Source organism: Pantherophis guttatus, chromosome 1 (genome assembly GCF_059756535.1).
Source record: "Pantherophis guttatus breed Tessera chromosome 1, ASM5975653v1, whole genome shotgun sequence".
Lineage (NCBI taxonomy): Eukaryota > Metazoa > Chordata > Lepidosauria > Squamata > Colubridae > Pantherophis > Pantherophis guttatus.
The window spans coordinates 7,301,197-7,315,877 of NC_142063.1; the positions used below are offsets into that span (position 1 = coordinate 7,301,197).

General features: G+C 41.0%; 1 protein-coding gene across 1 annotated transcript; it reads left to right on the forward strand.

Annotated features, from left to right (window-relative positions):
• The first annotated feature begins 708 nt into the window (after window positions 1–708).
• LOC148116299 (vomeronasal type-2 receptor 26-like) lies at window positions 709–14,289 on the forward strand. Its single transcript, XM_087892304.1, has 5 exons — window positions 709–804; window positions 5,930–5,940; window positions 6,082–6,330; window positions 7,071–7,300; window positions 13,294–14,289. The coding sequence occupies exons 1-5, from the start codon at window positions 709–711 to the stop codon at window positions 14,196–14,198; spliced, it is 1,491 nt and encodes a 496-aa protein (XP_087748430.1). The 3' UTR covers window positions 14,199–14,289.
• The last annotated feature ends 392 nt before the right edge of the window (window positions 14,290–14,681 follow it).

Here is a 14,681-nt window from a genome sequence, read left to right on the forward strand (position 1 = left end):
ATAAAACATAAAATACATCTTTTTAGAGCAAGGGTTTGGTCCGGCAGAAAATAGGTACAATTATCCACATTCCCTGAATCAATTTTGTTCCAGATTTTATCCATTTACATCTTAAAAAAAGAGAAAAAAAAGAAAAATCTTATTCTAAACATTTATCATTCTACTATTACACCCAAATTTCTAAACAATAAACACCGTTCTAAGTTTTTATCATTTTAACAATCAATATTTCATATATATTCCTCAATCCTAAAACCCATTACTGCAAATCTATATTTTACCTCTCTTAAATGACAACTAATATCCATGATCTTAGCAAAAAATATTTTTCTCCTCTCTTAAATTCATTTCAAAGTCAATCAACATTTCCTTCTATAATTTGTTACTTCCAGAATATTTTATTTTATTTACTTCAATCTTATTCTCATATTCTATTAAATCTGATATTTAACTGATTCATAATCTTTATAACCTTAATAAGGGGGAGCTTCCGGTTGGTGCCGCGGGGAACCAGATGGGGAATTAGCGGGCTCTTCGGAGCCCTGCGAAAACCCTGTCTGCTAAGCCCCCGCCAGCAGGTCGATGGACCTACCCTGTCCTGTAGGGACAGGGGGATAGAGAGGGACCCCTCGGACGGCCAAGAGGAACGGGCAGGATCCTCAGGGCTGGAGGCTTGCCCTCTACGCTGGTGGTGGTGGAGCGGCGGCCATGGTGGCTGCCTTGAAACCACAGCAACCGGGACACAAGAATGTGCAGGGGGAGAGGAGGAGAAGCGGAGAGCGGAGCCGGGAGTTTGCATGCCGGGTGAGTGGATACTCGCCCAGGCGGGAACTGCCCATAAAGGATGGATTACAACAAGTTCACCCCAGCCTTAACAGCAGCTGAGAACTATTGGGGCATAAAGAGAAAAGACCTGTTGGTGGATAACATCAATTACTGATTTTTTGGAATTGATTTGATTACAGATTTGGATATTTTTTTTTCTTTTTTGTGGATAAATGAGATTGGATCATGCCTGGGAAAGAGGCAGGAGAAGAGGAAATAATTATGCCTTTAAAAGCAAAGGGAAAAAACAAACAGAGACTGACAAAATGGCTATTAGCTGAGAAGTGAAAGTGTAAATTCCTGACAGTTTGTTACTTGAAAAGAGAAACTTTGTTGCTTGTTACTTAAATTTGACTATTTAGAGGAAAAGACTTTGAGAACTTGACTTTGGATATATAACCTGTCCACTGGAGGATTTATTTGAAGATTGGAAGGAAGAAATTAAATGGAATAATGAAAAGCTGGACTAATAAACGTGGCAACAAAAGAAGGACATGAAGATACCGTATATGGAAGAGTTTTAGAACCAATTTTGTAGAATTTTTAACTTTGATGACATTGAAATGGGAAAGAGACATATTTGGATAGACTGGAGAAAGGAATAACGGAATATATTATGTAACAAGATAACAAAATGTTATACTTTGACTTAGGTGAATGTAATGGTTTTTGGGTGATTGGGTGAACAATGCTAGGAGATACTTTCTTGCTTCTCCATGCTCTCTCTCTATTTTCTTTTTTTTTCTTGTATCTTTTTCCTTGTCTTTTTTCCCCTCTCTATTTTTTCTAACCCATTTGATTTCTTTTGTTATATTTTTACTCTCTTCCTTCTTCATTTATCTTTTTTATTGTTTCTTTTATTATTATTATTTATTTTATTGTAATTATTATTATTGCTAGTATTCTTTTTTATTATTATTTTTATATAAATATACAAAAAATTTGATTAAGAAATAAGAGTATAAATGATTGAACAAAAATGTTTGGATGTGCTAATGCCTTTTTAAATCTTGATTTCTTAATAAGCACTACTTACAGACTTAATAATTTGGAAGAAAATGTATTCTTTTTAAGGCATTGGATGTTAAAAAGAATTAACTAATAACCATAGAAAATTGATTTTATAGTGGTTTAAAATGTTGTTTTTTAATTGAAAATAAGAAATAAGCATGGAATGGGAGAAAATCTAGGAGAGAATAGGAGTTAAGATATTTGTTGAAATATATTTTCATTTTAAATTAGCAAGAGATATGGAGGAGAGTAGATTGGAAAATAACATTGGTAATATATTTTGAAGTAATTTGAAGCTAAATAACTGAATAAGAGATGTTGGAATGGAGGGAAGCGTAAAGCTGGATAATAACTAAAATAAAATGCTATGAATCAGTTAAATAAATGAATTTAGGAGTGGAGGAAAGCATGATTCTGGAGATCAGTGAAAACAAAGCTGTGACCCAGTCTTACAAATAAGGTAGGAGTGGAGGAAAGCATCATACTGGAGAACAGTCAAAGCAAACTGGGAACCAGTTAAAAATAAAATTAAGAGTTAGGAGTGGAGGAAAGCACGTGCTGGATAACAGTTAAAGCAAAGCTGTGAAACAGCCAAATATAGAGTTAGGAGTGGAGGAAAGCATACGCTGGGGAACAGTTAAAGCAAAACTGTGAACTAGCCAAAAAATAAAAAGTAGGAGTGGAGGAGACTATATCTGGGGATCAACTGAAATAAAGTTGTGAACTAGTTAAAAATAGGGGTAGGAGCGGAGGAAAGCATTGCTGGAAGGCAATCATTTGAGTTGTGAACCAGTTTTATAACAGATTTAGGAGGAGTAAAGGAGAAAGTCGGTGTCCAGTTAAAATTATACTGTGAACCAGCCAAAACAACCAAGGAAAGGAGTGGAGGAAAACGTTGCTGGAAAGCAGCTGATTAAGTTGCGAACCAGCAAAAAAAAAAAAAAGAAAGAAAGAAATAGGAGGAAGTGGAAGAGATTTTATTGGAGAATAGTAGTCAAACTGTGAACCAGTCAAATAGAGATAGGAGTATTGGAAAATACAGCTGGGAAACAGATAATTAAATTATGCATCATACCCCTTCTGATGGATAGAGAGGGGTGGACTAACACTAATATCATTGGGGTGAGATGGTTCCTCAGATAGAATCCTATAAATAGAGAGCTGGAAGGGACTTTGGAGATCTTCTAGTCCAACCTCCTGCCCGAGGCAGGAGTCTTTATTCCACTCTAATGCCGTTTCCATCTCATACCCAGCCCTGAATCCTCACGGAAACGGCCTGGATGAATGGCTACCTGCAATTCAGCCTCTGCACAAACCATGATTTCTGATCTAGGTGGGAAGGTGACAAGAATGACTTGGCTGCCTCTTCTGCTGATGCTGCTCTTCTGGCTCCTGCCTCCAACTTCTATGAAGGGGATGCAGACTAGCTGTGCCATACCATGGCTTATGTTTATTCCAGAGACGTTTTACAAGCCTGGTGATCTTATTATTAGTGGGAATTTGGCTCTGGGAACCACAGTTTTTTTCCCAACGATGGGCCAGACTCTTATCTAAACCCATACCAACGTGCTTTGCCATCTGTGTAAGTTTCACCTGGATGGGATAAATGTAGATAATTGATTGCTTTCTTTGGGATTTAAGGGACTCCTATCAGAAATACTAGTTGTTGTACTATTGGCATTGTCCTTGTGCAGTTCAAGTCTTTGTGTTTTTTGTAATAGAGCCAAATGTATAAAATAGTCTAAAATTCTCAATCTTTCCAGAATTTTTCACCAGGAAGGTGATAAACAACAACAAAAGTAAGGAGGGACAATACATAAGAAACAGTGCTGGTCTAGTTGATGTAATGTTTGGGATAGAATAGAATAGAATAGAATAGAATAGAATAGAATGGAATGGAATGGAATGGAATGGAATGGAATAGAATAGAATAGAATAGAATAGAATAGAATAGAATAGAATAGAATAGAATAGAATAGAATAGAATAGAATAGAATATGGAAGGGAAGGGAAGGGAAGGGAAGGGAAGGGAAGAGAAGAGAAGAGAAGAGAAGAGAAGAGAAGAGAAGAGAAGAGAAGAGAAGAGAAGAGAAGAGAAGAGAAGAGAAGAGAAGAGAAGAGAAGAGAATATGGAATGGAAGGGAAGGGAAGGGAAGGGAAGGGAAGGGAAGGGAAGGGAAGGGAAGGGAAGGGAAGAGAAGAGAAGAGAAGAGAAGAGAAGAGAAGAGAAGAGAAGAGAAGAGAAGAGAAGAGAAGAGAAGAGAAGAGAAGAGAAGAGAAGAGAAGAGAAGAGAAGAAAACCAAATGGTTTTCCAATCTCTTCTTAAAAACTTCCAGTGTGGGAGCATTAGCCACTTCTGGAGGCAAGCCCTTCCACTGATTAATTGTTCTCACTGTCAAGAAATTTCTCCTTACTTCTAGTTGGATCACTCCTTGATAAGGTTCCATCCATTACTTCTTCAGGTGCTTTGGAGAATAGGTTGACCCTCCTTTTTCTTTGACAGCCCCTCAAATATTGGAAGACTGCTACCATGTCACCTCTAGTCCTTCTCTCTTAAACTAGGCGAACACAGTTCCTGCAATCTGTCTATGGAGATTCCCAGTCAACCAGGTCATAGTTTTCCCAAAGGTGTTTTTCAAGAGGCAACTGGACTCTGAGACTAGACATACACAGTTCCTGATCGTAGGTTTCAGCATCCAGCCACCTAACCATTCTTGCTGTTCTCTGCACTCTTTCTAGAGTCTCAAAATCTTTTTTATATCGTAGCGACCAAAACTGGATGCCGTATTCCAGGTGTGATCTTCCCAAGGTATTATAAAGTAGTACAAATACTTCATGTGAACTTGATTCTATCCCTCTGTTTTTGAAGCCTAGGATTTAAACCATGATTGTTCCTCCCCATCCAGCAAAAACATAAGAGCACTGCTTGGTCAGTCCGTGAATATACAACTGAACATTAACATTATTGAAAACATTATTTTCAGCTCCCTCAACTGAATTATGGGGCATGTTGGGAACAATGGGCCAAGAGAGGTTGCATGCGAGTGATCCCATCCAAGGCCTCAGAAGCTTTCCTATTCCAGGTAGTGACCAAGGCCTCAGAAGGACCATGCAGCAGAACCTTGGGTATAATCCTCAGTTCCCTTTGGAACCCCATCAGTCACAAAGAGTGGACTGGTCAAATAGATCCGTCCTCCCTGCAGAGAGGGGCAGCATAAAAGAATCTCAAAGCCATCAGGCCATGATCTGGCCAGGACAAAGGGGACAAGGACAGCTCCTCCTCAGATCACGTTGGAAGTCATCTGTTTTGAGTTGAGGCAAGAATGATGGGGGTCATGGTGAAATGCCTCTAAGGCTTGCCCCGGAGATGGCAAATGGACATCTCTCAAACCATAAGTCTGGGGAACCCCACAGTCAGCTGTGAAATGAGGCCCAGACACAGAGGATGCCTTGCAATATGAAGGCTGCTACAGTGGCAACGATCCCAACTGGTCCTGTGAATGAATCTTCTAGAAAAAAATTCAGACCTGGCAATTTGAGGAGCAGCACCCCAAAAGACCCAAAGAGACACCCAGATGACAATTGCTACCCTTAGGCTACAACAACAGTCTTGCTAAAAAAAAATGCAGATAATATCCTGAGATTCTTTCTCAAATTACATTTCTGCCTTCTGCCACTGTTCCCAAGTAGGCCTTGTATGATCTGACCCAACTAGGGCATAAGCCAAAATCCATCTTCTGTGCAGAGGTCACTTTCATGTAGGTCAACTAGACAACTTCTCCATGAGTCCATCTGCTCTGTGAATTACAAGAAGAGACACAAACGTGTTTTCCATTCTGCTGCATGAAGAGAAGCTGTTGTTAAGGGGATGGGATAATGTCTTTTCCCTGCAATTATCAGAAGAACAGTCATTCTTCATTTATCCCCTGTGGATTTCCAGACACAAAGATCTTCCAGGATAAAACCTGCTTTAAAAAATATCTCTGAGTTCACCAGATGAGGGGCAGAACGTGTCATCTTAACTTGCCTTGGAAAGATCTAACTCCTGGGTTTGAAGAGACTCACATGCCTTTGTTCTCTCTATGGTCACAGCCCAAACACAGGTAAGAGGAAGTATTGTTGATATAAATTTGTCCTGATGCCATCCAGGACGCACAGGTGGTGTCTGATCTGCTAAAGGTCCAGTGAGATTTCAGGAGAAACCTTCAAATCAGTTTCTGCGTGAACCTTGATTTCTATTCTAGGAGGGAAGGTGATAAGACTGACCGGGCAGGAGTTATGCTACTTCTGATGATGCTGATGCTCTTCTGGCTCCTGGCTCCAACTACAGCAAAGAGGCTGCAAGCCATCTGTGTGCTTAGCGATTATATCCAGTTAAAGAACATCTACTATAGGCCTGGTAATCTCATTATTGGTGGGAATTTGCCCTTGGGATCCATTTTCATATCACCTGTCAAAGACTTTAATACACTGAATGCTCCTCTGCAGAATGCGTAAGTTTCAGCTGTAAGGGAAACATGCAGATAATTATTCTCTTTGCTTTAAACTCTGGGACCTTTTTTCAGAAATACTTCTAGTGTTTTGCACTGTCCTGGTGTAGTGCACATTTTGTGCTTTTCTCCATAAAGTAGCAAGCTTTTAAAATAGATTCGAATTCTCAAGTTCTTCATCACGAAGATGATAAACAGCAAAAATGAAGAGGGAAGCTGTGCTGGCCTAGTGAAGAAGTCAAATTATAATATTAATCTCACCAGTAATTTCTAGAAGAAAATTCAAATAAAAGCTCAACACTCTTCAAGGGGATTCAAAAATCCCTCTTAGTATTGAATCAGCATTGCTGATGAATAATGGCCTTCAGTAAATCTACGAGGAGACCCCCACTGTAGTCCTGTGCTCAGCAATCTTTACCCCACCTGAAGAAGCTGCTCCAAGAGGAACCTTAAAGTATTCAATTGAAAGCGGAGCAGTTGGAAACGATTACAGCCACTACAGCAAAATGAATATGGCAGGGATGATAGAGAGTATAAAACAGTCCATGATATCTATGGAAAGGCTTGTTTCCTTTCTCACAAAGTCATCCAAGTTTAGCCAAGGGAAATCCTTTGAACAAAAAAGCCCAACCCAATGAAATTTGTGAGTTTCTGCCCCCCAAATCCCCCCCAAACAGTGAAGGAAATTCTACAGCCATGCACAAGCTTTCCTGTAATGTTCTCCAATCTTTTTCTCACTACAGACTCATCACCAGTTACTACCAGCAGTTCCTTGCTTTGATGTTTGCTGTCTCTGAGGTCAATAAGGATTTTATTTTGCTTCTCAACATCACCCTTGGCCTTCACATCTCCTGCCATTTCCAGAGGGAGATGGATATTTCCTTAAACAGCCTCTCCATACTCTCCTCACGAGGCCAAATGGTTCCAGGGTACAAATGTCACCTGCAGGACACTCTGCTGTCCGTCATTGGTGGTCTCAGGGCCAAGTCCTCAAGGCTGATGGCCTCCATCTTCAGCGTCTTTAAGGTCCCACAGGTAAGAGAGCTCCATTGGATACAGTATGGAATAGACAAAGATCAAAATACACACAGAGAAGCCAAAAATGAAAGTACTTTGGGGGTGGGACATATAATGAGCTTGTGACTCCTAGATTATTCTTTATTAAAGGGTAGCCATCATTTTAGTGCCATTGATTCTCTGTATCAGGTTGTTGGTTTCCTCTCTTGTCTTCTGACAACCAATAAAAATGGCTAAGAAGGGAAGAAGATGAAGTTTGCCATTCAAAGTCAGATGGTCTGACTGGAGGGCCATCAACCACACAATGGTCACGACTAAAGTCAACATAAAGCATTTACTTTGTCTTTGAAAACAGAATCTCTTTTTCTCCAGCTCGGTGTTGGTTTTGAGTTCTCTCAGGGAGAGAGAAGAGTTTATCCTTCCTTCTTCCGGATTAATCCCAAGGAATCTCCTCAGTATGTGGGTTTAGTCCAGCTGCTCCTGCATTTCCAGTGGAACTGGGTTGGTCTTCTGGCCCCTGAAGATGACAGAGGAGAACGTTTCATCTCAACTCTGAGGCCAATGCTCCAGGAGAAGGAGATCTGCCTGGCCTTCACTCTAATGGTGGAATTGGATAATTCTGAAATCACTCTGAAAAAGTTAATTCTCAATTTCCCTACTTTGTCTAAAACACAAGTGTTTATTCTGTTTGCAGACTCAGCTTTTACTATCACTGTAATAAGTGCAATAATTTTTTTTGAAAAAGTCAGAAAAGTATCAGTTAGGAAAGTTTGTATCTTCACTTCCCATTGGAAACTTGGCCTGGATGAATCTGAATACACATTGCAATTTATAAATCTTTTGCATGGGGCCCTGCATTTTAGGGACCACTCAGGGGATGTCTCTGAATTCAGCCACTTCCTCCTGTCTTTAGACCCCTTGAACCCCCAAAGAGATGTCTTTCTCCCTCCATGGTGGGAACAGGTCTTTTGCTGCAAGATCCATAAATCAGGAAAGATCCCTCCAAAGGGGGAAAATCAATGTACAGGAAAGGAGAATGTGCAGAATCTGCCAAATTACACTATTGAAAAAAGGATGACAGGAGAAAGTTACAATATCTACAATGCTGTTTATGCTCTGGCACACGCTTTACATGCAATGGATGGATCCAGAGTTCGACTGACCATGATGAGGCTTGGAAAGAGGATCTCAAATGTTCAGTCATGGCAGGTAATTTCTATGGCTTTTAATTCAGTCCACAGACACTTTAATTGGAAGCTCCCATATGAATTTCTTCAGTTTAGTTTAGTTTAGTTTAGTTTAGTTTAGTTTAGTTTAGTTTAGTTTAGTTTAGTTTAGTTTAGTTTAGTTTAGTTTAGTTTAGTTTAGTTTAGTTTAACTAACTAAATACAGTAGAATTTAATATAGTTACTGTTCTGGTACAAAAGCTGTTTTTCAGCCTGTTTGTCCTTGTTTTTATTGTCCTGTACCATCTGCCAGATTGTAATAGTTCAAAAAAAAAAGGGTGGCCAGGATGAGATGGATCTTTAAGAAAGTTTAAGAACCCTGTAGCGCTCCTCCAAAGAGGGGAGAGGGCAACCAATGATCCTCTGGGCCATGATATTAACCAGGGGTGGAATCTAAAATTTGTTACTAGTGGTTCTGTGGGCGTGGCTTGGTGTGTGTGTGTGGGGGGGGGTTAATGTGACTGGGTGGGCGTGGCCAACTTTTTTTTTTTTTTTTACTTTTAAAAGCATTTTTTCTACAACCTCTTTGGCCGAAGAGGTTGCAGAAAAAAATCTTTTTAGAAGCTTTTGGATTATCAGGCAAGTCAGCTGGGATCGCCAGAGGCTTTCAAAGGCATTTTTTTCCCCACACAGCTCGCTGTGTGAAAAGAGCTTCTGATTAATAATGGATGGAAAGTAACAAAGGAGAGAAGCAACCTAGAACTAAGGAGAAATTTCATAAGGAGCGGTTTACTTTAGAAGCCGAGGGAGCCCCATTGCTGGAGTCACTGAAGAAGAGACAGGATAGCCCCTTGTCTAAAACTGTAGAGGGCCTGTTGCTTGATCAGGGGGTTGGACTAGTATTGTGCCTTTCAATACTGTTGAAAGGAAAATAATAATAATAATAATAATAATAATAATAATAATAATAATAATAATAATAATAATAATAATAATAATAATAGAATAGGTAGAATTAGTGGGAGATAATAGTAGAGTCAGTAGAATTGGTTTGACTTGCTGTTTTGCTTCTGTAAGAATTGCTTTGCTAAGAATTGGAATTGCCTCTGCCATTTGCTTCTACCAGTGATCTAACTCCTGCTATCTTGGGTTTTTTTTTAATAACTCGGTGCCTGGTACGTATCTCAAACAAGAAGCGGGGTATGTCATGGTTTGGCAGGGTTTCATGGGGCCAATAGCTGTGTTGCTAAGCCCCCAGCCCCCCTGTTGCTTGCTGCACAGCCAATGCAGGGCTCCAAGGAAGGCATGGCCAGGGGGCCAGAACTGGGTAATAAGCTGATGTCTCTGAAGGTATAAAAGGACGCCATACTTTCCCCAAGGTGTGGCCTTCCTTACATGTATCTTCCCTGTATGTTCATGGAATGGTCTACCCAGCTCTTCTTTGCACAAATAAAGGCTGTTTCTTTTCCAAGCCTCTTCTTGGGTCTCTCTCTTTGGCATTCTGGTGGCTCAAGTACATTTTGGGACCTTACACTCTGATTCTGTTCCTATGACAAGAATCAAAGTGGTCCTAATGGGTTCCTGGTCTGAAATTCATCAGAATTTTCTGCATCAAAGGCTAAAATGTTGGACCTCTGTGACTAGTGAAGTGACCAACCAGGTCAGATGCTCCCTTCCACATGGCCCAGTAGATCAAACCTGGTTCCTGCATTCTGCTGCCTTTGAGAATGAGCTAGAGGAAATCAGTGGAATTTTCCATGGTTCTGATAGAAATGATCTATTCATTTCAAACGTTCATTTTTCAGTTAAGAAGGCCTCAGGCCAAAGGAACTATTGGAAATTGCATATAGCCAAGTCTCACAAGAGGAAAAGCCTAAAATTAAAGTTATATTGTGGAACTAAAATTCTTCTGTTTTGGTGAAATACTAGTGCCCAGTGAAAAAGGGAAAACTTAGTTTCAGAGTTCAACATACCAGATTCCTCAGGTATAGCCCACATACTCCTATTTCAAAAGGTCTCGTTTCTTTCAGATCCTTCCCTATTTGAGCAATGTGCAGTTCAACAACAGTGCTGGAGAGGAAGCCTCCTTCTCAGAAGATGGACTGGCATCTGCTCGTTTTGATCTTCTCAATTGGCTTTTCCTCCCCAATCAATCTTTTGTCCCCATGAAGGTTGGGCAAGTAAATCCTGAGGCTCCCCCAGGCCAGGATTTCACCATTAACTCTGATGGAATCATCTGGGCCACAAAGGTGAGCTGCAGGGAAATGTTGTACATTCAGAGAGAGATTCATTCTCTTCCTGAGATGCAGAACACCTTCCTAACTTGAAAAATAATCAATTGAGTCAAAAATTAGGGCAGTTGTTTCATGAAAAATCTGGTCTGAATGTAACACATTTAAGCTCTGATTTATGTCATTCCACAAAGGTTTAGGCTTGGGAATGATTCCTGCTTGAAATGCAGGATGCAATTACAACAGGCAACAATGATTTCCATCGACCATTTCCACTCAGTTGTATCCTCATGGTTCTTTCTTTTAGAAATCCTCTAATCCCATCACAATTCTTCTTCTGCAGGCTGAGATTCCAGATGCAATCTCCCACATCCATGGGTGTGTCAGGAATGCCCCCAGTCTGATTACCTCAGCACTTTTCTTGAGTTCTGATAGACAGTGGCAAACTATTTCTTTAGAAGAGAATCTGAACATAAAAGTAGGAACAAGGAAGGGAAATAGGAATAGGAGAAAGAATGAATGCAGCAGGTTCCTTGCTTAGGTCATATTTTTTTAAAAAAAATTGATTTATATGCGCTGCCCTTCTCTGGAGACTCAGGACGGCTTACAATGCGTTAAGCAATAGCCTTCATACTTTTGGATATTTATACAAAGTCAGCTTATTGCCCCCACAATTTGGGTCCCCATTTTACCTACCGTAGAAAGGATGGAAGGCTGAGTCAACCTTGAGCCTGGGGAGATTTGAACTTGCAGTAATTGCAGGCAGCTGGCAACTTAAGTGCTACTTTAACAGCACTTAGTCCACTGTGCCACCAGGCTCTTTCTCAAGTGTTTCTCTTTTCTCTTTCAGACGATCCCCATTGCCAGGTGTGGAAGGAAAAGGTGCCATGCAGGAGAGAGGAAAAGAGTTCCAGAGGGCAAGCAGGTTTGCTGCTACCAGTGTGACTCTTGTCCAGAAGCGACCTTTTCTAACAAGACAGATAGAGCAGACTTCAAATGTTCATCTTCCAGGATCAAAGAAGACATTATTTAAGTCATTTTTGTTATTGTTGTCTTTTTTGATAAGAGTGACATGAAATCATATTTTTCAGCAAAACTTTTCAGTTTACAGATATAAATTGCCTTGGCCACAGAGGCCACCTTTCCCGATCCTCAGCAGTTCCATGTAGGATAGCTTTAGGGCAGAATTGATAAATGTCCAATTTGCATTTCCACTCCTATTCTAACATCTAATTGCAAAAACCGCCTTTCAATATTTCCTGAGGAAGTGGGGCATGCGGTCCACGCTTTCATTTTTATTATTCAGAATATGCTCCTTCCATCAGCACTATCCACCTCTGAGGAAATCGACCTGCCAGGGAAAGAGGACATTCATCTATCTATGTCTCTTTGATAGAGCCGGAGGGAGGGAAAAAACGTCTGAATGAACAGATTGAGATACAAAGCAGAGAGGTTGAGGCAGGGATAATATACACACACAGAAAAAAACAGCAACATTCCTGGAGAACAGATCTATCAGTCTTCTGTGGGTCCCATTATAAAATAGGAGAAAAAACAGGCAGGAATCTCAGACTGAAAGCCACAATATTCATGAAGTGCACAGTGAATGGATAGCTGGAACTGCATAAATCCTTGTCTCTGGCTAATCTATTTATTTTATTTATTTATTTTATTTTAATTAGATTTATATGCCGCCCTATCTCCGCAGGACTCAGGGCGGCTCACAACAATTAAGATATACAATCTTAATCCAAGTAAGAAACATGTTAAAATACATATTAAATGCATATTAAAATACATTAAAAATCAAAACCCCATCAGTCCAGGCTGGGCAATTTAAACAGCCATGTTTTTAGTTCACGGCAGAAAGTGCGAAGGTCAGGGGCCAACCGGAGCCCCCGGGGGAGTTGATTCCAAAGGGTGGGTGCACCCACAGAGAAAGCTCTACCTCTGGGGGTCGCCAGCCGACATTGTCTAGCCGACGGCACCCTGAGTAGGCCCTCCCTGTGAGAACGCACCGGGCGATGGGAAGCCGTTGCTGGTTGCAGATGGTCCGACAGATATCCTGGGCCCAAGCCATGTAGGGCTTTATAGGTCATCACCAGCACCTTGAATCTCACCTGGAGGGCAACCGGCAGCCAATGCAAGTCACACAGGAGAGGTGTAACATGGGCGTATCGGGATCCTCCCATCACAACCCGCACGGCTGCATTCTGCACCAGATGAAGCCTCCGAGTGGTCTTCAAGGGAAGCCCCAAGTAGAGAGCATTGCAGTAGTCAATACAGGAGGTGACTAGCGCATGAGTAACTGTGCGTAGGGCATCCTGGTCCAAATAGGGGCTCAACTGGTCCACCAGTTCTATATCCAGGACTTCTTAAATGAAGGCTGATTTGCTCTTTTTGATGCCCCATAAATGGCACGTTGGGTTCTTTCATCAGTCCCTTTGTGGGTAAGCAATAGCAGAAAGGCAACACACGTATCTGTTATGCAGGAGAGATAATGTGCTTGGTAGATGCCCCAGAAATTCTTAAACTAAGACTCTTGATTTCAGATGCGGCTCACTGTGAACCCTGCCCAGAAGACCAATATCCTAACAAGGACAAGGACCAATGCATTGCCAAGAAGATCCACTTCCTTTCCTATCAAGACACCCTGGGATACACCTTAGTTTTTCTTTCTCTTTTCCTCTCAGTGGTCACATCTACAGTCCTGTTGATTTTCTATAAATATCATGACACACCAATTGTCAAGGCCAACAACCGAGATCTCACCTACATCCTCCTGGTCTCCCTCCTGTTTTGCTTCCTCTGCTCCTTCCTCTTCATTGGTCAACCAGGGAAGATCACCTGTCTCTTCCAACAATCTGCCTTTGCCATTCTCTTTTCCCTTGCAGTTTCTGCTGTGTTGGCAAAGACTGTCATGGTGGTTTTGGCCTTCATGGCCACCAAGCCAGGGAACAAGACAAGGAAACTCTTAGGAAAACCACTGACCAACTCCATTGTCATAGCCTGTCCCCTGATCCAAGCAGTCTTTTGTGTCACCTGGCTGGGAGCCTCTCCCCCGTTTCTAAACTTGGACTTCCACTCCTTGTTTGGAGAGACCATCTTGGAATGTAAGCAAGGCTCAGCTGTAATGTTTTACTGTGTCCTCTCTTACCTAGGATTTTTGGCCCTTGTCAGTTTCATAGCGGCATTTCTAGCTAGGAAATTGCCTGATAGTTTTAATGAAGCCAAGTTCATTACTTTTAGCATGCTGGTCTTTTGCAGTGTTTGGATATCCTTCCTCCCCACCTACTTGAGCACCAAAGGGAAGTCCATGGTGGCTGTGGAGATCTTCTCCATTTTGGCCTCTGGAGCTGCTCTCTTGGCTTGTATCTTTTTTCCCAAATGCTACATTATTCTGCTGAGGCCCAATCTGAATTGTAGAGAAAATATAGTAAGAAACAAAAAATTTTAGGAGTTGCCTCATTTTTATTTGTCTTTGTGGCATGTTTAGAATGTAATAAGATTTCTAATAAATAATGACGTGAAGGACGAATTTGTCCATAAAAGAATTCCTTATCAAGTTCTTTGACTGCTTACAATATTCCTGTGGACAGTCTTTTGTTTCTCATGTTTTCAAAATGTCCTTAGTGAGGCCCAGTGCCCTGTATGGAAGGAAAACATGTGGTTAAATATGTGTTTATTATTTCAGACATTTCTACCTTCATTTGGCAAAGGAAAAACACCAAGAATTACATACAAACCACTGCAAGATGCTAAGGAAAAAGGGGGGTTGGGTTTACCAGACCTGAAATTGTATTTTGTGGCATGTTATCTGAGTGGGTGAACCTCCAGAATAAGAGACTGCTTTAATTAGGAGGCCACGAATTAAGGTTTGGATGGCATGGTGAAGCTACATTAAAGTTGAGGGAAGAACTTGTATTAGAAGGTTATGTTT

Bases quoted from the DNA above. Each gene is read 5' to 3' on its own strand.
- LOC148116299 (XM_087892304.1), top strand. From the start codon at position 709: ATGGTGGCTGCCTTGAAACCACAGCAACCGGGACACAAGAATGTGCAG. The intron at 6,331-7,070 runs GTAAGTTTCAGC...TTCTCACTACAG, and splicing joins AATGCTCCTCTGCAGAATGC to ACTCATCACCAGTTACTACC. The intron at 7,301-13,293 runs GTCTCAGGGCCA...TCTTGATTTCAG, and splicing joins TCTGCTGTCCGTCATTGGTG to ATGCGGCTCACTGTGAACCC.